Source organism: Marmota monax, unplaced genomic scaffold (assembly GCF_021218885.2).
Source record: "Marmota monax isolate L192 unplaced genomic scaffold, Marmota_monax_Labrador192_F-V1.1 WCK01_AAM20220418_F8-fsc00020, whole genome shotgun sequence".
NCBI lineage: Eukaryota > Metazoa > Chordata > Mammalia > Rodentia > Sciuridae > Marmota > Marmota monax.
The window spans coordinates 3,858,029-3,885,263 of NW_026692912.1; the positions used below are offsets into that span (position 1 = coordinate 3,858,029).

The 27,235-nt window shown below is 38.8% G+C and overlaps 2 protein-coding genes across 4 annotated transcripts in view; both read right to left on the reverse strand.

Moving 5' to 3' along the window:
* The window catches only part of Ctnnal1 (catenin alpha like 1), a 64,127-nt gene extending 55,543 nt beyond the window's left edge, over positions 1 to 8,584 (reverse strand). Inside the window, exon 1 of one of the 2 annotated variants that reach the window (XM_058581617.1) lies at positions 8,364 to 8,584. In XM_058581617.1, the coding sequence (XP_058437600.1) occupies positions 8,364 to 8,495 (132 nt within the window). In that variant the 5' untranslated portion in view covers positions 8,496 to 8,584. The remainder of the gene's footprint in view (positions 1 to 8,363) is intronic. The other variant, XM_046451288.2, reaches the window with a different exon arrangement.
* A 1,287-nt stretch (positions 8,585 to 9,871) lies between these two features.
* Positions 9,872 to 27,235, reverse strand: part of Tmem245 (transmembrane protein 245) — an 82,581-nt gene continuing 65,217 nt past the window's right edge. For both annotated transcript variants that reach the window (XM_046451715.2, XM_046451716.2), the window contains 4 exons: positions 25,208 to 25,308; positions 23,578 to 23,752; positions 21,982 to 22,176; positions 9,872 to 14,993 (listed from right to left, as the gene is read on the reverse strand). In XM_046451715.2, the coding sequence (XP_046307671.1) occupies positions 14,948 to 14,993; positions 21,982 to 22,176; positions 23,578 to 23,752; positions 25,208 to 25,308 (517 nt within the window). In that variant the 3' untranslated portion in view covers positions 9,872 to 14,947. The remainder of the gene's footprint in view (positions 14,994 to 21,981; positions 22,177 to 23,577; positions 23,753 to 25,207; positions 25,309 to 27,235) is intronic.

Below are 27,235 nucleotides of genomic sequence, written 5' to 3' on the forward strand. Positions count from 1 at the left end.
CCAATGCATGGTAAGCATTCAAAGGCATACTGTGTTTTTTCTCTTTGATCCTTATATATTAGTAAAGAAAACAGGCTGAGTAAAATCAAGCACTTGGCTTACACAACTAATAAGTAGACTAGAATATGAACCCAGGTTAATCTGACACCAGAACCATCCAGTACTCTTTCCTTTATTGGAGACTTTCAATTTTTATTATTAGTAGTATTATTATTGAAATAGAATCCTTTCTTCCAAATAAACTAAGAAACAGGAAATAAAATAAAAAGTCACCTAAAAGCCCACTATGAAATCACATCAAAGAAGAATTGCTCCAGTTTATTTTTGTGGATGACTCTGGGTCATGGTGCTGGGAAACAGGATACAATTATGAAACGTATTGGCACCACCTATGCCATTCTCCACACCTGGTGAGTTTTACCACCACTGACTATTTTAACCTACCACCTTGGAAGATTCTGGAGTGAAAAGGAGTGGAAGTTGTTGCTTGGACTGAATATGTCCCCTCAAAATTCACATACTGAAATCCGATGCCCCACTGCTAGAGCATTAAGAGGTGGGGCTTTGGGAGGTGATCGGGTCATGAGTATGGAGCTCTCATGAACGGCTTTAGTGCCCTTATAAAATCGTCCCCAGAAAGAACCTTGCCCTTTGAGGACAGTGAAAAGACACCTGTCTGTGATCCAGAAAGCAGGCCTCACCAGACACCGAGTCTGCCAGCATCTTGAGATTAGACCTCTCAGAACTGTGAGAAATAAATTGCTTCAAATGGGGTAATATGTCAAGATCATTGTAATGTTTTGAGCAACTAATAAAAAATTTTTAAAAAATAAATAAATAAATTGCTATTGTTTAAGATACCTAGTCTATGGTCTTTTTCTTATAGCAGCCCAAAGTATGAGAGTTGTGTTCATTAAATCTTTTATTTACATAAAGTTTTAAATTTTCAATGATAAAGGAAAGATCCTGCAATCAGGCTAAAATACCAACCATTGTTCAGTTCCCAAGCACACACTTGGCTTTCACTGCAAGCATCCTCCCCAGTGCATAATTAGGTGTGGCTGTCTTCCTCTTACTCAAAGCAGTGTGGATAATGTTTGATCTAAATACAGATATGACATTTAGGGGAGCTAAGTTGACTCAATACATTACTTATTAAAAGAACTACATTTGCCAGGTGCCATAGCTCACATAGTCAATTCCACCCACTTGGAGGCTGAGGCAGGAGGATCACAAAATCGAGGCCAATCTGGGCAACATAGCAAGACTCTGTCTCAAAATAGGAAATAAATAAAAAGTGGTGCTGGAATTGTGGCTCAGTGGTAGAGCATTTGTGTAGCATGTGCAAGGCCCTGGGTTCATCCCCAAAACCACCAAGGAAAAAAAATCTTCTTATTTCCTAAAATTATTTTCAATCTTGTATAAAAAGGGAGTTTTAAAAGTTATACATGATTTCATTCAAAAGAGAAAATAAAAAATACAGGAAAACTTCAGGAAATAAAAATCACTAATAATCCTACAACATTGTGAGCATTTTGGAGTAATTCTTTCCAGTCTTGTTTTATAAATATACAAACTTAAATATATGTAGTTTTATAAAATTTAAATTAAACTTCAATCTCCTTAAGCAAAAAATAAAACTAGCTAATATTTATTAAGCACAACAGTACCAGGCACTAGAGAATGGATTTTAAGGCTTATATCTCTAATATCTAACAGGTACATAATACTACTACCCTCATTTTACAGATAAAGAACATGAAATTTGAAGAGATTAAGAATTTGCCCAAGGTCACAAAGCCAGGAAGCTGTCTCTCTTACCTACTAGGATTACCTACAAGGAAATCTTACCTACAAGGATCAAGGGGGAAACAGCTATGAGAGTGCTTTGAAAAATCACATCAAATAAAATTTCAGCTATTACTCTTGAAAAATAGGCAGCATATTAAATTGAGAGTCACAAGTTGGAGTTGCCTGACAAATCCTAAAAATATTCCAGAAAGAACACCTAAATGAGCCAGAAAAGAGGGCAGAGAAGGCATCCCATTCAGAAAGAAAGAGGATCTGATGTATTAAACTTTGCAATGGGAGAAAAGAATAAGAAATAGGGCTTACTTGATACCTTCTGACAAAGTGTGTCATGAAGTACAAATTACCAAGAAAGTATATCCAAGCAGTTAAAAGCATGGACTCTGCCTGGGTTTGAATCCTGGCTCTGCCTCATGACCATGCAGCTAGTTTTTTCTGGGACTGTTCTCATCTTTAAAAATGGGAATACTAATAGCATCCATCCCATGAGGTTATTGTGTGGAAAAAATAAATGAGTAAATGTAAAAGACTGTATTTAAAATAGTGCTTGTTATACAATAATCGCAACCTAATTGTTAAACATCATTACACTGGTTAGATTTCTAGAATCTCTTTTCTTTACTCATTTTTGTGATGTTTTTAATTTGTAGAAAAACTGACAGCAAATCCCAGATTAAAAGGACTTTTTTAGTTTATTTACTTACTTGTGGGGAGGCAAGAAAGCAAATTAAGGAAAAAAGAACAAAGCCAATTTACTGTTTGGCTTTTGTTTCATCTTTGCAATTAAAAACACTTATATCTACATACATAAATTGGCAAACAGCAGAGAAGACCCCTCATCTACTCTCTGAAAAAAGGATTCTAAATGTTTCCATGGTGATGCAGAGAGAAAAGGGAAAATGAAATGAGCTTAGAAATGTAAAGGGTCTAGAAATGGTGAATGCAGGACATCTATCACAGACAGGAAAAGACCAGTAGGTAGTAGAATAACATTCCGCACTAGGGTGGAGCTCTGTGGCAGATATCCTTCTTCCCTTCCTTGGATAAAAACATTTTAAGACCTGGAATGTGAGTTTTGACAGGAATAAAGTAATTATTAAAAGATGTGGGTAGCTGCTGTGCAGAACATATCTTTGGTTCTTAGCCTGGGGCTTTTCAAAAAGTGTTTGAATTTTAAAATATGCAACAGACAAGTATATGTAATATAAATATGCACAGTTTAAAAACATGAAAGGAAGACCCAAGTACCCACCACCTAGTTTAAGGGGGAAATGCCAATACCTCTGACAGCCCATGTGTCTGTCCTGCAGGCTCCTCCCTGTCTATATCACTGTCCTCCCTCACCCCAGAAGATACCACCTGATGTTGCATTCATTACTCCCCTAAAACTGTTGCAAATACAGTGCAGCCTTAAATGATGTATGGTTTAATTTCACCTGGCTTTGAACCCTAATTTTTTTTCACTCAACATTATTTCATCCCTATTGATAATTACAGTAGTGGTTCATTTTACTGGCACAAAGTATCCCCACTGGATGAACACTACACGATTTACTCAGATATTTATTGTTAAAAGACATCTGGGTGGTTTCCAGTTTGGGGTTATTACAAGTAAAAATGCTATCCCTATTCCTAGAAATTTTTCTAATATGTATGCAGGGGTTTCTCTGGAGGTAAAGACTTGGAAGTGGAGTTACTGGGCCATTAGTAACACCGACTTTTATATAAAGTTTACATTTATTTTTGGTTTATTTTTTATAGTACTGGGAGTCAAACCCAGGACCTTACCCATGCTAAGCACACACTCTATCACCAAGCTACATCCTCAACCCCCACCTTCAATTTTAATAGATTACACCAAAATGTTTTCCAAAATGGTTCTGACATTAACGTTTCCACCATCTCCACTTCCCCCACCAACACTTGTTCTCATTGTGGTTCATATTTCCAATGAAATTGAACTTCTTTGCAATTATCTTTTATCCATTTGTTTCCTATTCTGTAAGATAACTATTGCTTTTAACAGCTTTCAACATCTAATCTTCTTATTTTTGCTTCATTGGAGTATTTTATTCTGGACTACTAATCATTTCTTGGCTATCTGTGTCGAAATCATATTCTCCCACTTTATGGCTTATCTTTTCACTTTCATAACGTCTCTAAGTTTTCATTTTTGAGTTATGGGGATTAAACCCAGGGCTTCAGACATGTTAGGCAAGCACTCTACCACTAAGCCTTGTCCCTCACCGTTTTTATGTTTTATTTTTAAGACAGGTCTCTCTAATTCAGTTGCCCAGACTGGCCTCAAACTTGCAATCCTCCCACCCGAGACTCCCAAATAGCTGGGATTACACAAGTGGCGTATAATGATTATATCATAATGTCTTTTGATAAACAGAGGTTCTTCATTTTAAAGGAATCAAATTAATTAATCTTCTCTTAGTTTGTACTTTTGGTGTAGTAAGAAATCCTTTCCCATAATAACATAATAATGATATTGCCCTATTTTTCTGTTTTATAAGTCTTTACTTTCATATTTATATACTTGGTTTTTGGTTTTGTTTTTTTTTTTGTTTGTTTGTTTTTTTGCTTTTTCTTTCTTGTTAGAATTTTTTTTAACATAGTGCAAGAAAGAGACCGAATTTCATGTATTTCTATTTAGATAAATTATCACAATCTCATTTTTTACAGTTCTTCCTTTCCCCACTGATCAGAAACTGTCATTTACCAAGTCTTCATGAAGGTCAAGATCTGTTCCAGGTATCTCTACTATAGTTTTTTTCTAGTTTGTCCTCTTTGTTCCTATTTTCACATTATAGCTTTATAATGTCTTGAAATCTGGTAGAGCAAGTCCACCCATCTTGTTTCCGTTCTCTCTATTCTTGGTCCTTTGTTATCTCATGTAAAATTTTAGAACTGTTTTAATCAAATTCTACCCAAAAATCCTAATAAATTTTTCATTGGGATTGCATTAAATTTGTAGGTCAATGAAGGAAACTGAAATATGTCTATAACTTCATGTCAATCTAGTCATGAATACAGTATTTTTCTCTCATTTATTTAACTCTACTTTGGCTTTTGATAAAAGTTTTAAATTTTCTCCATGAAGTTTGATATCACTCTTTTGAGATACACATTTTTCCCCTAGGAACCTCATATTTTGTTCTGTTGTTATTATATCTGGCTTTAGAAGTATTTTTCTGTTAATTACTAATGTAGAAGAATAAAATTGATTATAGTATTCCATATTCTGTGAAGTTGCTGAACACTTCTAATTTTTATAATTTATTTATAGCCTCTTTTAAACTTTCTATGTAGATAATAATATCACAATGACATTTTTTATTTTTCCTTTCCTATCTCTATACCTTTCCTATCTCTTTTATTTCTTCTCCTTGTCTTATTGTACCAGCTAGGATTTCAAGTACAGTGTGCTAGTCAATAGTTGATTATGGTTTTAATAGAAATGTTTGTTTTAAATCTGATTGTTGCTATATTACTGTAACTTTTCTGTAGATGCTCTGTTAGGTGAAAAAAATGTTTTGTTTTTTTTTCTACTAAAGCTTGTTAGGCATTCTTGATCATGATTAGAAGCTGCATATAACTAAATGCTTTGTCTGAATATTGTTAGGAACATATATTTTTTCTAGTCTGTTAAGACAGAAATTGAACATATTTTTCTACCATCTTGCATTTCTAGAATAAGACCTATAACTAAGAGAGTCAAAACAGTAAGACAAAACCAAAATAGAAACTCTCTACGTTCCTGATGCATCCATGGCTTTCTATTTTTTCTTTTGAGACAGGGTCTGGCTAAGTTGCCTAGACTGGTCTGGAACTTTTGATCCTCCTGCCTCAGCTACCACTCCACCCCTGCAGGTATCTGGGATTACTGGTGTGCACCATCACTCCCAGATATCTGTGCCTTGTCTAAGTTCTCAGAGCACTTAACGTTTGATGATGTTCATTTGATACTTGGAATGGGATAGTCTATACATGTCCTATTTACCAACTAAAATATATGCCCTTAAAGAGCAGCAACTAGTAAGTAAGCACATAATAAATCCTTGCTTACAATTACTTAAAATAGCCCGGCATAGTAGTGCATGCCTGAAATCCCAGGAGCCTGAGAGGCAAAGGCAGGAGAATCTTGAGTTCAAAGCCAGCCTCAGCAAAATCAAGGTGCTAAGCAACTCAGTGAGACCCCCGTCTCTAAATACAAAATAGGACTGGGAATGTGGCTCAGTAATCAAATGCCCCTGAGTTCAGTCCCTGGTACCCAATTTAAAAAGAAAAAAAAAACCAAGTACTTACAATATCCTTGTGTGGATGAGATATTTTAAAAAATAGATAATAATGCAACATCCTTAGAAAAATAAAACTTCTAGATATGTTTTTAGAGAACTGAAGTTTTAATCTCCTCTCACTGAAACTATCAAACTGTTCTAAATTATACTTCACACTTTCCTACTCACCTTGTTTACAGAGTTTTCTACCCATGCTTCATACATTTTTTTTATATTAAGTGAAACAATTTTTTCTTGTTGAGGACAATTATTAGGAATATCAATTACAGTATTGCGACAGAGAAACAGCTGCGCATAATGTGTGGGATGCAGAAACTAAGCCATTGCCCTGACTTTGACAGGAGGAGGGAAAAAAAAAAACAGGTATTTTTCCTCTGTGGCACTGACCTCTAATTAACTCTCAGCTGCCATTCACTTTTAATCCTCTTTCTCCCCACCCTTTCACCCCAGAATTATACAATGTATCTCCTAAGACTCAGGTTTTTAGCAGTGATACTATAAAAAGTTATCATTTCTACAGATAATAACCTGCCCCCATTGTTTTTTTCCACTGTTGACTCTTCTCTGTACATGACAGCTGACTTCACTGCTTCCACTCTCTCGAGGGGACACAGCATACAGTAGTAGCTTAAACACACAGCTCTGGAGTGATGCTGCCTGGGTGCAAACCTCACTTTAGCACTTGGGAGTTGACAGTCCTAATGACAAGTTACTTGATTTTGCTCTTCTTTAATTTCCTTCTCGGTATCATGAAAATATATATTTATCTACCTCACAGAATTGTTCTAAGAATGAATTCATATTTCCAAAGTGCTTACACCATAGCCTAGCATATAATATTATTAAATAAATGAATAACATAGTATAAACTCCATTGCTCTCCTCTCTCTTAAAACTGTTTCAGTGTTTCTCACTTCCGTTGGTGATTGTCCTGGTGGTGGTGGTGTTGTTTTAGGGGAAGGAAAGATACAGACACTACTAAGGGATCCCAGCACTTCATCCCACTGGTCAGTGCCTCCATCAGACAGGAAGGGGAGGAGGCCCAGGGAGTGTCACTGCTCCATTAGCCATGTGAAACAGGTGAAGAAAATGGGCTGCATATTTAAATAATCAGCATAACAAGAATCTAGGGACAAGGAAGACTGCTGTTTTCAAATGTTTACAAGGCTGGGATGGAGAAAAGGGAGCATTTAAAATTCTACAAACAGCTACAGTCTCCTCATCACTGAACATGGTTAATCAGGGAATACTGGTGGCCAGGTGTCAAGGATGCTGTAAAAGAGAATTTTTTTTTTTTTTAATGCAGAGTCGGATAATTTAATATTTCTTCTTTCTTTAAAATCTTGATAATCCTGTATGAGTCACCAAGATGTTACAATTTAGGTATGAGTCACGCATCATCAATGCGCTGCTTAAGAAGGCACATAATTCTTCAGTCCCCACAGTGCTTGGCACAGTACCACAGATCTAAGTGAGGAATTCTAGCCCTCGGGCTATGTATACCTCAGCTCAGAGTTACAAAATCTCTATCACTAAGTGCACCAGCTAGCTGATTCCGGACTTCAGTTAGGACGGACAAATACAACAACGCATCCTTAAGTGGGACTTGGCCCGTAGGTGTGCATCCGGATTAACTCTGAGGCAGTCCTTCCCGTCACCCTTCCAACACGCCGGACAAACGCAGGCAGAAGTGGGCAGGCATGTCGAGGGGATAGGGCTGGGCGAGCCCACACACGGCAGGGGAAGGGGACAAAGGCCTCTGGAGAGCACGCTGGACTGGGAGGCTAGTAGGAAGGACCTATTTCCAGCAAACCGCCGCGGCTCTGGTCTGGCATGCAAACTGACGACCGCAACTGGCGGCCCAACGGCCACTAACCAGGTCCTAGGGTGCCGGGGCCCGGCGGTGGTCCTCTCTACCCGCGGGCCCGCGGAGCCGCAATCGCGAGGCGGGCCCCGGGGCACAGGCGGGGCGGCACCTGCAAGGCTCCGCACCGCGGTCCCGCAGCCTCGCTGCTCAGCGCGCTGTGCCGGGCCGCCGGACTCGGGGCCGTCGAGTCTCGGGCCGTCACGGCCTCGGCCAGCCCGCGACCCCACTCAGGCGGTCGGACCCCGGCAGCAGCGCGCGCGCGGAATGTGGGGCAGCAGCTGCCTCCCGCCCCGCCTGGTCCGACCGGGTCGCGCGAGCTGCCGCCGCCATCGCGGACCGCGCGGGAGGGCGAAGAGGGACCGCTCCGGGCGCCGCTTTACCTGAGAAACCAGCGGGAGCAGCGTCTGCTCCACCGACCGAGTTTTGATCTCGAGGTCCGAGTCGAAGGCGAAGCCTGACGGGCCGGCGGCGTGGACTGCTCCAGCACCGGCGGGGCCGGGACAGGCAGCCATGACCCCGCGTAGGTCTTGCAGCCCGCTCTCCGCGCCGCTGCGGGCCCGCGGCCCACTGCCAGTCAGCCCGCGGCTCTGCGGCCGCTGCACTGCACCCGCGCAGCCCGCGGCCCCGCCCCCCGCAGGCCCCGCTCCCGGCCCGGCCCGGCCCCGAGCCCCACCTACTCCTGTCGGCTCTCCCCAGCCCCGCCCCCTCGCCCGGCCCCGCCCCCTGCCCTCGGCGGCGGGTTCCCCAACTCTCCGCAAACCAGAAGCACGACAGCTGAGAGCCTCCCAGGAGGACAAGGTCCCCGGCAAAGTTTCCCATCTTCCCAACAGATAACTTCCGAAATCAATTCCAAACCCCCGCAAAAGTGTCTGGAAGCTGCGCTGGGTTGAAACTGCTAAAGCAGAACCAGAATCAAGTCAGGGGGCGGGGCCTTTCGTCTTTGAGCCTTCTTGGGAAGGTCCCTTTTCCACCCTTATTTTATGCATGTATTTCTAGTGCCGGGTTGAAAGTGAAAACAGTTCATGATGCGATAGGGAATATCTGGGTACTCGGCAGGAAGATGGTATATCTTTCGGGCTGTTTATTCCCCAAAACAAAATTATGCCTGAAAAAGCGTTGTCTATTGTCCAATCCTATTACTTTTTAAACTACTTTTAAAAATTAATTTTTCTCCAGGGACAGAGTAGTTTCTTAACAGGTCAATGCAAAGATTATCGTTGGGTATTTCTGACCGTAGTCACTGGCAAGGTTAAGAATTGTTCTCTGAGCCCAAATTTTACTTACGCGGAGCCCAGGTGGTGATAGGAGGGAATGTGGAACACCCCTTATATTCAGGTTTCCAGAAGGAAAGCCAAACGGAGGCTGTCAAAAGCATTCACCCTGTGAAGAAGTTCTAGACTTGAGCAACTGACTGATGAGCTGGTACCATCAATCTGAGTGAGGTGCTGGGCGCTGTTCTCCAAGCACTGTTGAAATGTGTTTAGCAGTGCTTCCATTTTTGGTCCAGCTTCCTCTCCCAGAGCTACACAGGTATCTTAGGCATTGATGATAGCCAAGCTTAGACTTGTTCTCTTTGTTCAAAAAATACAGTTCCTTAATTCAACTCTCTTCCAGTTCCAATTCCTACAGCTCAGCCATGCCTCACCATTTCTTTATCACAAAACCATTTCCCCAGTGCAATGAGGGATTCAGCCACAGCTGGGGACCCTTAGCATCTTTTCAAATGTCCTACATCCACTCTCCAGACATATGTCCCTCATCCAAGTTGATCAAATTTCATAAAAATTCAGTGGTCACTGGTGCCAAAAAGAGAAGTTAGGATACAAGGCCTGAGAGATGGATGTAGTACAACTAAAGATCAAATTTCTCAAGAAACAAGAGGCAAAGGTTACCATTCAACCGCAGTAATTTTATTTCAAAATATAAATATTTTACATTTTACAAAGAGGTTACATCAGTAGTTGTCAGAGCAAGTTAAAGCTAAGAAACAGCATTTGTGTAAGAATAAAGAATATTTATTTGTCATAATTGACTATGTTTACTTTCAAGCTCTCTCTCTTTTGCCTGAGAATGTGGAGATGATACATTTTCAGAGAATACATGAGTAATTACAACTATGTCCAATCTTAGTTTCACAACCAAATGGTATTTGAAATACACTCCAGTCACCTCAAGAACTGGCACTGCAAAGGACAAAGAAAGGTTTTCTCGGGAATAGCCACAATGAGAGTTCACATCTGGGTCACTGCTGTACAAAAGAATTGGTATTTCACAATAAGCTAAAATGATGTTACTCTAAGATTTGCTTCCATACATTTCTCTGTAAAATCTAAACTTAGAAGCATAAGTGATCAGGTGTGGAGAAAAGAACTCTGGACTTGGAGTCAGAAGTTCTGCAAATAAATTCTGGCTCCATCCTTTTGTGGTCTAAACTTAGAGGGAAATCCTTAAAAAAAAAAAAAAAAACCTTTCAGAGCCTCCAGTGCCTCATCTGCAATGATTATAATACTGCCTAGCTCACAGGGTTGTTCCCAAAGGTGTCTAAAAACCATAAAGTGCCATACAAAATATTATTAAAATGTAATATCTATATCACTACTGTGTTTGCACATTACTTGATCCTTGAAAAACTTGCAAAATCAAACACAAATACTGATTTTACACACCATCAGTGAAAAAGAACCTCTATACTTTAAAGTATAGCTCTGAATGGCAAATATGCTTGCTTTCTAGTATCTCACTAAAGTGTGAGATTTATTAATGATTGCAGGATATCACAGTAATACATTCACCATTCAGTATAACCTCTAGGGATGTAAACTTCATCAAGAGCTATATTTCCCAAGGGACCACAGTCCTTTGAAATGCTCAGAGAAAAGGAGGGCAGGGGGCACAATCTAAAGTCAAACAGTAATTGTCTCCTCTTATAAATTCACAATGTTATCATAGCACGTTAAGAACTCTTAGAAATCCCAAGGAAAAGAAGCTCAGCATTCCTCAATGTTACTTGAGCATGGTGCGCGCGCACACACACACATACACTTTTTCCTCTTATAACATCAACATATCTTGGAACTATCCCTATTAAGAAAAACACTTTGCCAAAAGCTGCTTAACTACGAGAAAAAAGGAAGAGAAATAGAACATGGACTGAGAGAAACAGGAACTGTATTCCATTCTGAATTCCATGACTTGACTTTGTGTGTGCACATGTCAGACAAACTACTTTCACCCAGGCATTTGTTTCCTTCTCTAGAAAATTACAGGATCACCTAATTATATGCAACCCATTCTAGCAGAGAATTTCTATCACTCTAGTAACTAGACAGGACATCTTGATTTACAATTCTTTTATGTTTAAACTATCAAAAAAACTGCGTAGTGGCCTCAGATACTTTCTTCAGGTTCTCAATAATCAATGTTAATGAAATGAATATATTTTGATGGTAAAATGTATAAAGACAAGAGATTGATAAAAATAAAAGGTATGTATCCTTAACTCAAAGTAGCATTTGGGAGCATGTTGCCAGAAGCTATTTCCATTGTGAAAAGGGTACTCTCAGCCCTACTGTAGTATTCTTTAAGGGTCCTGGGAGAGTTCAGAGAGGACTGAAGGTCAAGACTGGAATGTGCAATCTTGAGCATGTTACACATAAACACTTAGGATGAAAGTTCTGGATAGCTTACCTAAATCAATGTGCTCTAATCTAACCCCTCATGGCCTGAATTTCTGAGTAGTCTAGCCCAGCCGTGACACATTCCTGAAGTACTAACATAAGCAAGGTGGCAACTAGAGGTACTAGACAGTCCTGATAAGTCACAATAGGTTCATGTTAGGACCAAGGTTAGTCAGAAGACCTCACCTGCAAGCCCTATAGCAGGCCTTTAACTGGAATAAACAGCTGCCAATTCCAAAAGCTACAGAGTTTGTTTAAATACAGGGTCTCAATATAATGTGATTTGCAAATGTTTCCACAGTTAAGAGTCAATCCACACTAGTCTCTGAGACCAAGAAAAAAACTACTCGTTAACCGCCTCTCATGGAAAAGGGGGTTAGAATATCTTGCAATTTTAACAATATCCAGACTAGCATCTAAGGCAGTCAAACAGAAATTGTCCAGGAACAGAATGTGGATTCAAAAAGGATTTACAGGATGTGGAATTTATGTTGAAAATCCTATTCCCTGTTATTACTTAGAAAGACGGGAACATTTCTGTGTGCAGAGTGTGTATCTTCCCCAACCCCCATACCATTCAGTGTACAACTAATAGTGAACCTGAAAGTAATTTTTAATATATCTATACAACACAAGATACTTGGACAGATTTCTGTACTCGGTTTTTACTGAAGCTACATCTACTTTGTTGCTACATTGTCTGTTCCTAGGGAAACTTTCTCTTTCTGTGTTAAATTCTGAAGGAGATTCTTTGGGACAAGTTATCTTTGATACCTGCCTTGTCATACCACCTGATCTCTAACTACATCCTGTGAAAATTCTATAAAACCTTCTCCCTGTACCTAAGGACACATGCTGGGGTGCTTCTCTCAGGTTCAGATTTCCCTAGCTGATGGACTGAACCAATCCTTACACTGTCACTGTAGCAACAGAGCAGTTCAAGTTTCCTGATCAGGACTGTGTAGCACTCTGGGGCACCTCTGCTCCTGATATTTTAGGGTGGTATTACATCGCTGTTGCTAATTTTGGCAGCTTGAAACTATTCTCTTACAGCTCAGAGTTCCTCTCTAAGAACCTGATAGTCATACTAATAATTATCCCAGCAACAGTCATATATTAGCTCAAGTTTAGTCTTTTGCAATATCACCTTACACAGCTAAAAGCATTTTGGAGGAACATAATTTGTATACACACATTTATTCATTGTCTATAGTATTTCCCTCTTATGAACGTGTGCTAATTATACCTATAAACTTACCAGCATATAGTTAAGGAAAACAAACTTGATTTCCTTTTTTAACCCTTTTAATACAAAATTTTTTAATTTAATATTACACATGATCTGGCTAAGATTTAAGGTGAGAGCGCCTCCTTATGAGTTATCACACCACCCTGTACAGTGCCTGGCATGGAGCCTAGAGTTAGCAAACTCTTGAAAAATGTGCTAATGAACAAATGCATCACTGAATAAATGACTAAAGAGGAGAATAAGCTATTTAGTGGTCAAATCTAACACTTAATGAAATAACAGGTTATAAATGTTGAAGGATTTATAATACAAATAATATATCTACAGGTAGTCTACTATAGAACAACAGTTGAAAGACATCTTGGGCTGGGGATGTGGCTCAGGCGGTAGCATGCTCGCCTGGCATGCGTGGGGCGCTGGGTTCGATCCTCAAAACCACATAAAAAAATAAAATAAAAAATAAAGATATTACGCCCACCTAAAAAACTAAAAAAATAAATATTAAAAAAAAAAAGAAAGACATCTTGGTAACCTTTTCTAGATGGGTTTTTTTGTTTAAGTAGTATAAGAATAAAGTTAAGCAAATAAATTATCAATTTTTAGTGAGATGTTTTAGGAAAAAAAAACTTCTACTTTTAAATGTTTTCTAAAAAAGTAAACCCTCAACATTATAAACTCCTTCTACTCCATATTCCTTTGAGAGCAAAGGATGGGACTGATGATTATTCTAAAAGGTAGAAAGGGTACAAAGCACAGGGCAGGGCCTCAGTCCCAGCACATGATTAACGGCAAAGCAAGTCTGCAGGCATAACAAATGCCAACACCCATTCTGGCTCACAGGACTGGGGAACCTGCAAAAGATAGAGAAAGAACACTCCCTAGAACAACAGAGTATGCAGACCTAAGGAGTCAGAAAGAGCTGAGGCCAAATCTCACTAAACTATGTGACTACAGTGGTCACTTTTCAGAACCTTATCTTCCCCATCACTGTAAAATGTTGTAAAATAATAAAAAGCTACATGAATGCTAATGTGAAGTGGTTGTGAAATAATATGTGTAAAACGACTGTATAAAATATAAAGCACTATGCTGGTTAATGTAATATCTGAGATATTTAAGAAGTTACAATTCAGTTCAGCAAGCATTCATTCATCTAGAGTCATTATGTGCAAGGCACTGTGCTAAGTGACAAGATATAAATATAAAACTATACTGCTTTTAAATAACTACCTGGCAGAGTTCCAAATAATAGGGAATACATTTAGAAATCAGTACCGCTACACCTGAGTTTTCACTTAAGCATTTAAAAGAAAAAACTTAATGAGCATGAATTCCTTCATATTGTTTAACATTCATAGCAGCTTCGTATGTATTTAAATTTAATGTGGGCAGCCAAGTTTTAATTTTGGTAACACTGTAATGAGGGACAGAGGGAGAAGGAAGAGCCTCAGACTTTCTGTATCTCCTCTGGTTGCAACATTCAGCAGAACATCAAATATGCTTCCCTACCCATGCACTTAAGATTTGTTCTTTTCTCAAAGAGGAAACAGTACATTGTTCAAGAAGGGTAATCTTGCTCACATAACTACATATTCAAAAGTGAAAGCCCTCTTCACTGAAAAGTGACTGTCATAGAAAAGTTTATGAACTGATTTCTTAAAATAAGAGAAAATGTCATTGTATATATTTTTAACAGCAGGTAGTTTCAAATTCTTAAAATAAATTTATAAATACATATTACTATAATCAAAGTGGGAAAAATTCAAGCCATGGTGTCAGTGTATAAACAGAAACTTCAAGCCATCTTAGCAACAGTTAAGTGAGCAAACCACATTTCTGAAGTCTCAACTCTATGTTTTAAAATGCAAAGCAGCCCTCAGTTGAGTTTCTCTTGTCCAGGTGTTCTGTATGGAAGGCCAGGAGGCTTCTTTTCTTGGCTCTGCCTTCTAGACACAGCTGAAAGGACACAAGGCCTCAGCTCAGCTGAACTCACTGTCAAGGTGAAACTTCATAGAGAAACCACTGCAATGAAACCAAGTCAGTCTACTGAAGATTTCAAATCTTCAGAGATGTCACGGAAAGTCCTAAAAGAAGAAAAGACAGAATGTTTAGTTTTGCTTTTGGAAAAGAGGGTGGAGGCAACAAAGTCACATTGGAGGAAGCATCTAACCAGTCACCAGACAACAGTACTTTATAAACTTGAGAGCCTTGATGAGATTATATAGCCACTATTTTTTTTCTTAATATTTTCACCAAAATTGTTTCAAAGTCTGTTTGTTGTCCCTCATTCTTTACTAACAAGAATCCAGTTTCTTGATGAGTCTGTTATCTCCTATTCAAAAGACTATTCCCCCAGATTTCCTCGAGACTACACACGACTGACCACCTGACCAAGTTTTGACTCATGGGATGTAAGTCGAAGTGTTATGCCACTTGGGGTGTTACACCAATTTCTTAAAAGAGAAGAACAATCTCCCTCAACTCCTTTACCTTTTTACTTGCTGGAAAGAGAATATGATACACTGAAAAGAAAAAAAGATTAAAACACTAAATGGATAAGTTTTGTTAGAAAACAGTAAAGTGATCCAGCAGAATCCAAGCTCTGAAGGATGAGGTTCAGGAATGGGGCAATCCTTTTAATCAAATGATTTGTATAGCTTCTGACCCACATCAGATGTGTTAAGTGAATGCTGCTAACTGGCAGGTAATATCTGGTCAGGACGGAGGTGGTCTTCTGTACACATCAGCCTTCCTTAAGACAGCGTTAGCTGACTTTTGTTGTTGTTGTTACTGGAGCTTGAACCCAGGGGTTCAAGCTACCACTGAGCTATATCCCAGACCTTTTTTTTTGGGGGGGGTGGGGCATCGGGGATTGAGCTCAGGGGCACTAGACTTTATTTACAGACAGGGTCTCAGGGAGTTGCTTAGTGCCTCGCCATTGCTGACGCTGGCTTTGAACTCTCCATCCTCCTGCCTCAGCCTCCCAAGTCACTGGTACTATAGGCATGTGCCATCACTGCACCAGCACTGCTAACTTGCCTTTAATACAAAATTTACATGTCTAAGCTGTAAATATCACCCAGTCAGGTTTCTATCTGTATTGGCAGCCTAATGGCCAGGCCAGGGTTTATAAAAGAACATGAGTTCCAGCATCCATCTAGACAAGAGCTTCAAATCACAGCTGGCAGCACTTCAGAATGGAGAGAAGCTGGGCCCAGATGTTTACAAAATAGTCATACTGGCCCTGGACTGCCCCTCTGGACATTTTGCCCCAGCAAGATATGAGTATTTTAGCTGAAGTCACTGGTACTTTGCGTTCCACTGATAGTGGGTTAGTTTTGAGGTTACATACAAGCAAATCTCTTAAGTGATATAGTCATGAAGGACAGTTTATTCCCATCATTTTACATAAAATTTCTTTGCTCCTTTATTAACAATACCACCAATTAGGAGTGTAAAAAAGAATAACCTTAAAATGCCTACATTTTTCAAAAGAATTTTAATGTCTTCTAATTATACTGGTTTGTGGCCACATCACTATAGCATGTTGTTCATTTTTAGATTTTTTTCCCTAACAGTCAAATAAAGCTAATATTATTTTCATACCAATAACCAAGTATTGATTATTAAAAACAAACTGCTCAACATTTTCATTGAAAATAAGACTGAAGTAGAAGACAAGGTTAAGCATTCCACCTTCAGGGAACGACTCACAACTGCAGAAATGAGATGGCAAACATTTTTCATTAGATACAATCACCTAAAAACTTACAGAGCAGGGCCTGGGGTTGTGGCTCAGCGGTAGAGCGCTTGCCTAGCATGTGCGAGGCCCTGGGTTCTATCCTCAGTATCCTCAGTACCACATAAAAGTAAATAAATAAAATAAAGGTATGGTGTCCAACTACAACTAAAAAAAAAAAAAAAAATTACAGAGCAAATTATCTGAACTTCAAATACAATTCTGCAATCATGCTACCTCCCTGACTCCTTTTGTCTTCTTGATTTTCAGTCCAACAAACAGGGTTAGACAGGCAAGCCAGAGATAAACAGAAGACTAAACTTTAACACAAAGTAGAAAGTACTTCAAGGTCAAGAGGAACACAAGTATAATGTCTCAGAAGAGAAAGCACATTCAAGGATGCTGAGTTACCCCAAGGCTCTTTCAAGGACGGTGACCTAAGCCTCTGAAGCATGACTCTCAGTGGCACAGCTCTTCTTAAAAGAACAGCCTCAAGAAACAGGTAAGCTTCCTGGCTATGCCTCCTGAGCTTTGAAAGGGCTTTTACGGCATAACTAAACTCACCATGTTAAAAAAGTATGCTGACAGGTCTAAGAATTGGAATGAATGTTGTTTCCTTAAATATTTTCATGTTCTCAAAAGAATGTCCAAAAATAAAGATTTACACATACATGAATATTATATGCATTCCTTCTATCTATCTACCTATCATTTTTTAATAGTGACACTGTTGATATCTTTGAGCCATACAGGATGTTTGAAAGGCAGCACTGCTAGCCTCTATCCAGAGTTCTGACAATGTCTCCAGACATGGCCAGATGTCTAAGGGAAAAGTCACCCCCTCCCCCCACCCCCATTGCTCTAGATTCCTATTTGTCTAATTTTCTGAGTTGCATCCAAATTTGTGTTTTTACACTTCTATACATGCAAATCTGACAGCAAGCTCTTTCTGACAATAGGAATTTCAGGTAGCACTCAATGCTGTGAAGCCCTGGAAAATTTTTTACAATCAATAACCCAAAGCTGGCCAATAAAGCATTTTCCAATACACAATAAGTTTCTTAAGTCATCCTTCTACATCTTTTAAAAATTCTAAGATATCTGGAAGCTTAAGTCGTAAGTACTCATTTCCTCTAAATTATGAATGAAAATTTCTGCCTCTGGGCAAAGATGCATGAAATAAGATTAAGACTGTGGTTATCCTAGTGACTGCTTTCTGTTGACAAGAAAGAAGGCTTAGCTGTAACCTTGAAATTCATACCTACTATTCAGAGCTGCCTCCAGGCCAAGAAAGCCTGGAGAAGCATTCAAAAGGAAAAAAAAAAAAAAAAAAAATGAAACAAGCTTAGAAAATAGATACTAAACATTTTCCAGCTCAATGTAATCTCTGGTGTATAGGGTTTCATGTTGATGTGGGGGGGCATATAAAATACAACTGAGGTAACACTGATCTTGAGCAAACCTCAAATTATACAGGAAGACAAAATCCATAACCTACTTGTTTCTGGCCTATCCAAGAGGTATTGCTTTAATCGGCAAGGCCTAAAAAACTCTAACTCTCTGGACTAGGAAAAAACAAAGGGATAAGCACTGCATTGATGCTATTTCTAAAAACATTGGGCTGGAGATGTGCTCAGAGGTAAACAGCTTGCCTAGCACGCAAGAGGCCTGAGTTCAATAACTCGCACTATAATGTCCTACCTAAACCCTCTACATACAGCATTCTTCTTTTCCAAACCATAAGGATTATTGTGCTCCTAAGAATCACAGTTGTATGATTCCTCATCTGAAAACGAGCAGTCCAGAACAGGACCATATGTGGCTAGGGATTTGAGCAGAGGAATGTTAACATTTTATACCTCCTCTAAGAGCAACAGGGATTTTGCCCTGTAATTTCTCACTTACCATCTCTTGCTCTTTGAAAACATTTCAAGAATTGTTTCCTTTTAAGTTTCAATGAGACTTCTACAAATTCCTCTCCCACGGAAATGTTTAAATCTTTTCTGATTTAATAAGATTTGTTGACTCCCAGTCTCCCAGAAATGCAGAGTAAAATTTAAACATATAAAAATAAAAAGCTTTAACAGACTAACTTAACTTAGTTGTTTCTGCACAGCCAAGGGTACAACCCTTGTGACAGAGCATCACAGTTATTCATATCCCTTGCCTTCCAAATACTTGGAATGAAGTTCTAAAGTTGGGCTTTATTATATCTCATCCTTTTTTTTTTTTTTTTAATCAGGCTTAAGGTCACATTGCAAAAATCTTTTTTTATCTGATCTGTTTTTGGTTTCATGAGTCTATTAATTAGACTTTCAAAAGTGAGGCAGGCCTGGGCCAGCTCACACAGGGCAGCTCTGAGAACCACATCAAGCATGTTATCTTTCTCCTAAAACCACTGAGGCCATTTTTGGTAAGACAATTTGGTGATTACACATGCTCGCATTTTGAAAAGACCACATTAGCCATAGTATGAAAAACAAACTAAAGAACAGTTAGAATGGTCACTGAGAGATGAGCTAGGAGACCAACAAGGCTGCAACAGATCCATAAGAAGCACCAGCTCAGAACAGTGGTGGCACTGGGGGACAAGGCACAGGGCAAACTTGAGGTTAATACTGGCAGAATGGAGTAAAGACAGTGAATGAGGACACAGGAAGTAATAAGGACAACCAAACATGGCACAGGAAAGTGAGGGGACAGTTACTGAGTTAGTAAACAGAATACTGCATTTCTCTTGGTACCCCAAAGTGTTTAGGGAAGGAAAGGCAGAAAAACAGCAGGAGCTGAAACACACCAGCCTGTGGGCTTCCTAGGGGTGTGAATGCAGGGAAGATACCCTCCTCTAAACCTGATTTCCTCATCTACAAACATGGCATACAAAAATACTGCATACACTAAGAAAAATAAGACAATATGTGTAAAATTTTTATCACAAAACTTAGCACACAGTAAGTTCCAATGTTAGAAAAGTTATGCTTGTTACTATTTAAGAAGTCATTTAAACTTCCTATTAACTTTGAAGGGAAAAAAAAAAAAAAACAATGAAGGCTATGTGGTCCTCACACTGCCTTCGTCAAACCCCCATGCCAGCTGCTTACTTTCAGAAGAGGAAGTAGGGAACAGGTCTTTTGCTTTTTGAACTGTTCATATTAGTTTCTTCTGCTTCAGCTAAAAATTATTGCTGTACTAACTTAGAATCATTAACAAGCTTTTTCAAATGTAACAACAAAACACCAATGAATGTTGCTTTTTTATACTTGTTTAGTAAGCCCAAAGAACAGGTATCAACTTAGCAAGGGCTCTCTGTTACTTTCAATTTACAGTCTGTTGGCATCTCTGGTTCCCAAGAAAGCCTTTGTTCTCAGAGGTAAAGGCAGAAAAAGATATCCTAGTGTCATCACATCCCAAGTGGTAAGGTCTTTGTCAAAACCTCGTAGGTCCCCCTCTATCTATTCTTGCTGAGGAAGCCAATTTTTCCTTGTCACCTTGTGAGAGTACTGCATTAGCTCAAATGGACCTCTGACCAACCAACTCTAACTCAGAAACTACTTCACTTATTCTGAGTTAAAAGGATCATGTCTTGCCAAGTATGGTGGTATACATCTGTAATCCCAATGACTTGGGAGGCTGAGGCAGGAGGATTGCAAGTTCAAGGCACCCTCAGCAACTTAGCAAGAATCTGTCTCAAAATAAAAAATAAAAAGGGCTGGGGTGTAGCTCAATGGCAGAGCACCCCAGGACTCAATCCCCAGTATCAAAAAATAAAATTAAAAAAAAAAAGACTATGTCTCTTTAACACTTAGAAGAAGTATATATACGAGAATTATATACAAGAATTGTATATGATAATATAAAATGGTTATTAAGTACATGGTCAGAAACAACTTGTCAATGACTCCTCAATTACACTAGAATAACCCAAGGCAGAGAAACTGTGTTTTCCAGTTGAGGATAATAAGAATGATGCAATAAAGACTCTGGAAAGTTACAATCTATTCTTACACTGTCCCTCTTACTTTTGTTGTTATGAATGTAAATTCTGGTATTCCACATAGAAAATTGTTTTGCAAGAGTCTACTAACATTAAACCAGATGTATACCCAGATGTTCCACTTTGTCATAGCATCTTGATTTATAACAGCCATTAATGGAAATTACCAAATGTCTGTCAATACTACACTGAATAAATGAGATTGTAGTATATTCATATACTCGAATCCTAGATAACAGTGGGAAAAAATGAACAATGGGGAAAAAAGTGCAACAAGAAGGGTAAATCCCAGAGACAGAATGTACATCAAAAGAGGTCTCCCTTAAGAGTTTACACATTGATGACGTTCAAACACAGAACTAAAGTGACTCAGAATATTAGCAGGCAGAGGGGCCAAACTGAAGAAGCATATGGAAGAAGTCCAGAATAATGGGAACGTTCTGTATCTTGATATGGGTGGTAGTTACGTGAATATAAATATATAACAAAGATCATTAGCATAAGTCTTAATATATTGAGGACTTGTATATCACCGTAAGATATGCCTAAATAAAATATTATAACAAAATTATGAGATAATTGGGAAATATTTTAAACATTATAATTTACTTTATGAAATTCTGGTGATAACAGATGAGAACAATTATTATTTTAATACCTGTACTGTGTATGTAGAAATATTCAACAACAAACTATAATACAACAAAGAAAACTTGGGTTGGGGGGGGAGGACCAGGAATCCATAAGACTTCATCTAGATTCACCAGTGTTTTATTACAGTCCTTTCTCTTTCTTTCTCCCTCCCTCCCTCCCTCCCTCCTTCCCCTCCCCCCCACCTCTGTTTTGGCTGAAAATAAGTTTTTAAAAATCATGGCATGTTATCCCTAAAGGACATTCCCCTATATAGCCAAAAGAAACAATCAAATCCAAGAAATTTAACAGTGACTATATATTATGGAAAATACAGTCCTTGGTTAATCTTCCCTATTATTCCATAAATGTTCTTTATAAGTTCTGCTCATCCCCAATCCAGAAACCTACCATGGATTCATGTGCTGCATTTGGTTGTCCAATTTCTTGAGTCTCCCCCTACAATCTCTCTTAAATTTACTTATTTTTGGTCTTTTATGACATTAACAATTTTGATCTAATATAGTTTAAAATTTTTCCTGCCATAAGAAACCCAATCTGAAAACAATTTGTTTCTTTAGAGTCTTCTTCACAGCATTAGTATTCAAACACCTTTACCCTGACAAGTCTGGATGATTTATTTACCAAATACAGAGACAAGACAGTTCAATGTTCACATGTGGTTTATGATCATTCTGCATGAACTCACCGCTGAGTCTGAGTAGGCCATGGGGTCTGGTTTGGCGTGGGTACTGAATTCGTGGGACTCACTAGCATGGCACTATAGATATTGGAAGCAACCACAAGGATGCAGAGAAGTATGGGCCCAATGATTGCCCCTTCCAGGCCAAGGTAGTAAGCACCACCAGCTACTGCCAAGCCTGTCAGGTAAGGATGGCCACCTCTGGAAAAAAGAGCACAGGGATTAGCTTGTGAATGAACAAACAAACCTCACACAACTCTAAAAAATCTTTCTAACACAATGTCCATTCTTCAGTACACTGGGCTTTTTAATCTATTGCAGGCTTTCTTTAAATTCCTCCATGAAGATAACTGATCACTGATGGTAAGAAAATCAAGATACAAGACTTTACTTGCCCATGCACCAGTGTGTGACATCTGCCTATTTACAACTGAAATAGCACTGTTAACAGATATTCTATACCCAGTGCAGGTGGGTCCCTGCAGATTAATGCTGACTTAGAACTCTTTACCTTAATATAAAATATACAGCAAAGTTTAAATAAATGAAAACACTTATTCCTAGTGTTCAAAACTCATCTATTAAACTAGTTACCCACACCCTGATGTTCTCCTTTAATTTTCTCTCTCAAGTTTTAGGCATACCAGTTCCCTAAGGCTGGCTTATAGAGTTGCTTGTCTCTTTTTGCTCTGGAACTTTGGGACTTCAGAGTTCTTATACATAAGTTTTTTCTACTCTAACTTACTAAAAAGAGAAAACAAGGTAGTATACAATTACTCTCTACATAATTTCACTGAAGAGTACTACTTCTGGAAACACTGACCCTGTCTACTCTTACCTTTTATTTTATTTAAAAATTCAGTGTACTAGACAGCTTGAGTAGGCCATAAACTTTTGGTCACAACCTAAATTCTAATAAGCAATGTGAATCTGAATATATGACTAAATGACAATTGGCTTGATTTACTCAATGTAATTCTTAAAAAGCTATCAAAACGAAAAAAATGGCTGGCACAGAAGCCACACACCTGCAATCCCAGCAATTCAGAAAAGGAGGACTGAAAGTTTGATGCCTGTCTTAGCAATTTAGTGAGGCCCTAATAAGCAACTTACTGAGACCCTGTCTCAAAATAAAAAATAAAAAGGATTGGAGAGATAGTTCAGTGGCAGGCACCCCTGGACTCAAACCCAGTACCAAACAACAACAACAACAACAACAACAACAAAACAAAATGAAAAGATACTTCTTATATGACCAAGGTTTTGATTCTGTTTTAAATTTAACCTGTATTCCTCACTGAATCATACTGTCTTCTGTGTGTGTATGTGTGGTACTGGGGACTGAACCCAAGGGTGCTCGAACATTGAGCCATATCCTTTTTGTCTTTGTTTTTGAGATAAAATATACCTTACAAAATATAAAATATATAAAATAACATACCTTATAAACAATGTTATTTTAAACTAAAATTTAAAAGACTACTTTACTGAAAATTCCTTTTATCAGCTCTTTCTCCAAACCCCATTCCCCTCAAAATACAAAACTGCTTCAAAAACAATACATACTGCTCGATCATTCACCAGTAATTTCCGACTACTCACCCTGAAATATCAGAATAAATTGCAGTATCTACAAAGTATGTTGGCAAGAGATGAAAAACCAACAACAAAATGGCCTTGCATCCTAAGCCTTGTGTCAGCCACAAGTCTAGAACCGCGGGTATTGCTGCCCAGTATGTCCCAAGGAATGGCACTGCTCCAAGGATTGCTGCTAAGGCTAATAAAACACAAAAAAAGAAAAGATACTCAAGGTTCTACAAAATAATCACAATGCAGCAAAAACTAATCTCTTCCTACTTAAAAATATCCACCAAAACTCACAAACTCTAATTTTAAGAGACTGATAAGCCCTATTTAACTGAATTTTTCAGTTAAATAAGAGTCTAATACCTTAAAATTTATCATTAAAAATCTTTATAATGTGTGTGTCTACTTTGTAAATCTGCTCGTCAGTGATAAAATCTTAGTGTTCTGCAGGTGTTACTCTGAATGGGTAATTAAAAAACAGTCCTATAAAAGGGTAGCACATTTATCAACATTCTTATTGATTGCAAAAGCTAATTAATTATTAGTCTTTAGGCCTGGGGTGTGGCTCAGTGGTAGAATACTGGCCTGAAGGTACAAGGCCCTGAGTTCCATCCCCTGCTCAGAAAGAGAGAAGAGGAAAAAGAAATCAGTTTCTAAAACCCAGATATAAATGTATATTCTTTACTTTGCTTCAAATAAAAATGAAATGTAGTCAGGCACAGCAGCACATGCCTATAATCCCAGCAGCTCCGGAGGCTGAGGCAGGAGGATCTTGAGTTCAAAGCCAGCCTCAGCAAAAGTAAGGCACTAAGCAAATCAATGAGGAATGGCACTGCTCTAAAGGAGGAATGGTTCCTGTCTCTAAATAACATACAAAACAGGCCTGGGGATGTGGCTCAGTGGTCGGTCAGTCGGTCTGTCTCTCTCTGGAACCATTAAACACATGTGTGACCTTGGGAAACCTTGGTTTCTTATCTAGACAACATGAACATCACCACTCTGACTGCCTCTCAGGGTGATTATGGAATAAGAACCCCCACATGCTCTCAGAGTGCTTGTACATCACAGTGTGGGTTTGTGGACACCAAGAAGGAAAGAAGGTAAAAAAGGAGGGGAGAGAGAAAAGTAGAAGCGATGAAGATAGAGGTAATGTGGAATGCAGAGATATTTAGGAAAACAGGGAGTAACAGAAATAAAGGAAGAAAAAGTCAAAGGACAGGAACAGAGATTACATAAAGGAAAAAAAGCCACAAGAAGGTCATTAAACCACCTGGTACTTATGGAATGAGGACATTACCAGAACAGATCATGACAGGTTTAGATTCAGCCTATGTGCTCCCAGATGCAGTCATCCTCTCCCTGGGGCAGGACAAAGCTATTTTAGGTCAGTTGATATACTGAGCACCAGTTACATGCTAGGTGTGTGTTAAGTGCTGAAACGTGCTGGGTGTGGTTCTAGCCACTGGGAAAATAGTAACAAAAAAAGGATAATACAAGCCATATATCTGCTCTTAATCTGGATTAGATTAGGTCTCAAATTACAAAATTTATTCTAAACTTAAAGAAAATGACATTTCCTAACATATGTCAAATAGTCTAACTTTTCTTAAATAGAGGGCAGTGGAAGTGATGATATGGTTGTTACCTGATGGTATGAAGACAATATTGATGCCAAATATAGTATGAGTCAGCCAGGTATACAATCCATAAAAGCCAGCCATTTTGAGGGAAGCATCAAATACCCCTCTAGAATGTCCAAAGATAAAAAGAAAAAGTAAATAAATACAGCATCATGCAGTGGTTCTGAAAAACCAATACTTCTAGGCTTCTGGTCACTTCATTCCAAATCTGGTCAAAGTTTCAATTTTTATACTAACCTGAGAATGTTGTTTCATTTTATTGCAAAGAAATATAAAGACTTTATATTTTAAAATCCAAACATGTTTATAGAGCTGTTCTTTAAATCTCTCTGATGAAAAGATCAACAGAACACTAAAATACCCTACCCACTGAAAAAATTCATCAACTTTACAGTTCTGAAGCAGATAACTCATTTGCAATGACTATATTTCCTGACTATATTTCCTAAGTGTGAATCACATGAGTCCAAGGTTAGAAACCCATCTATGGCCAGCCCTTCTCTTCAGAAAAAGCAAATGAGCCAGGCATGGTGTCCCACACCTATGAATCCCAGCAACTTGGGAGGCTGAGACAGGGCGATTGCAAGTTCATTAAAAATAAAAAAGGGTTGGGAATGTGGCTCAGATGATTAAATAACCCTGGGTTCAATCACTGGTTAAAAAAAAAAAAAAGAAAGAAAAGGAAAAGGAAGAAGCAAATGAGGCTGGGCATATATTTCAGTGAGCACATGCTTAGCATGCTCTAGACCCTGGATACAATCCCAACCTTCATCAATCTTTCTTTTCTTGTTAACAAAATTTCCCCATAGTTCTTTAACTGAGCAACCAAGTCTACAAAGTAACTTCTGCTATAAGGGTTATCAAATAAGGCAGGTCACGGGGGTTTGGGGGGGGGAATGAACAACAACAACAACAACAAAATTAGCCCCAAAGAAAAATCAGAGAGCAAAACACAAGGAAGCTAAAACACACACGTATTTAGTGATTAATATAGGAATTTAGCATATGAATTTCTGTTTATAGAGCTGTTCTTTAAATTTCTCTCTGATGAAAAGAGAGTATCAGGCACTTTCTTTTTGCTTTTCGGTTGGAAGATTAGTAACACAAGACTGTTTAAAGAGAAGGAAAACCTGACTAGAGATAGCACAAAAGCAGAAACCTGAAATAATCTCAAGAGTATCACAAACTATAAAAGCCTGGGCTTTGCGGGGAACAAGGGAGCACTGGATGTATTCATGAGGTGAGAAAGCTGTAACTGAAAAAGCAGAGGCTACGGCAGCAAAGGGGAAACTGTACACACAAGGAAACTGTTCTGCAAAGGGAACCACAAGGTGTATTCTCCGAGGAAGTCAGGCTCTGAAATCTGGTGATTCAGCCACCTAACTGGGCTCTGAGGCATGGATTTTATAACACAGTGACTCCCCAAGTGTACAAACCTGTCATCCTTACCAAAAGCTTTCACTTGAGAATATCTTAAAGATGTCATGAGACCCCTGACAACAAGGATCCAGACTAAAGCGGCATCAAAAAGACCAAAAAGGGGGAGAGACTCTGCAGGAAATACAATCTGAAAAGTAACTGAATAGAGGAGTCAGAGGAAAGAGAAAATGGCAGAGCTTCAGACCTTAACCCTAAGGGGAAGAGTGGTAGTGTCTCAAAGATGTGGAGAAGGACAGAATGGAAGAGGAATAGAAGAAAAGGGATTAAGTTTAGTTTGGGCAATGGTAAGTCAGGAAATGGAAGCCAGGTCACAAACACCTATAATCCCAGCAACTAGAAAGGCTGAGACAGCAGAATCACAAGTTCAAGGCCAGGCTCAGCAACTTAGTGAGAACTTATCTCAAAATAAAAACAGGCCAGGTATGTGGTTCAGTGGTAAAGTGCCTCTGTGTTCAGTCTCTAGAACCACAAAACAAAGTGGCCTGTGGAAACATCCTGAAGGAAGCTGAAATGAGAGGTAAGGTTTAATGAGAGATTAGAACAAGAGATCTGAGGTGCTTCAGAGTAGATTATTATAGGAGAGGACAAGATAT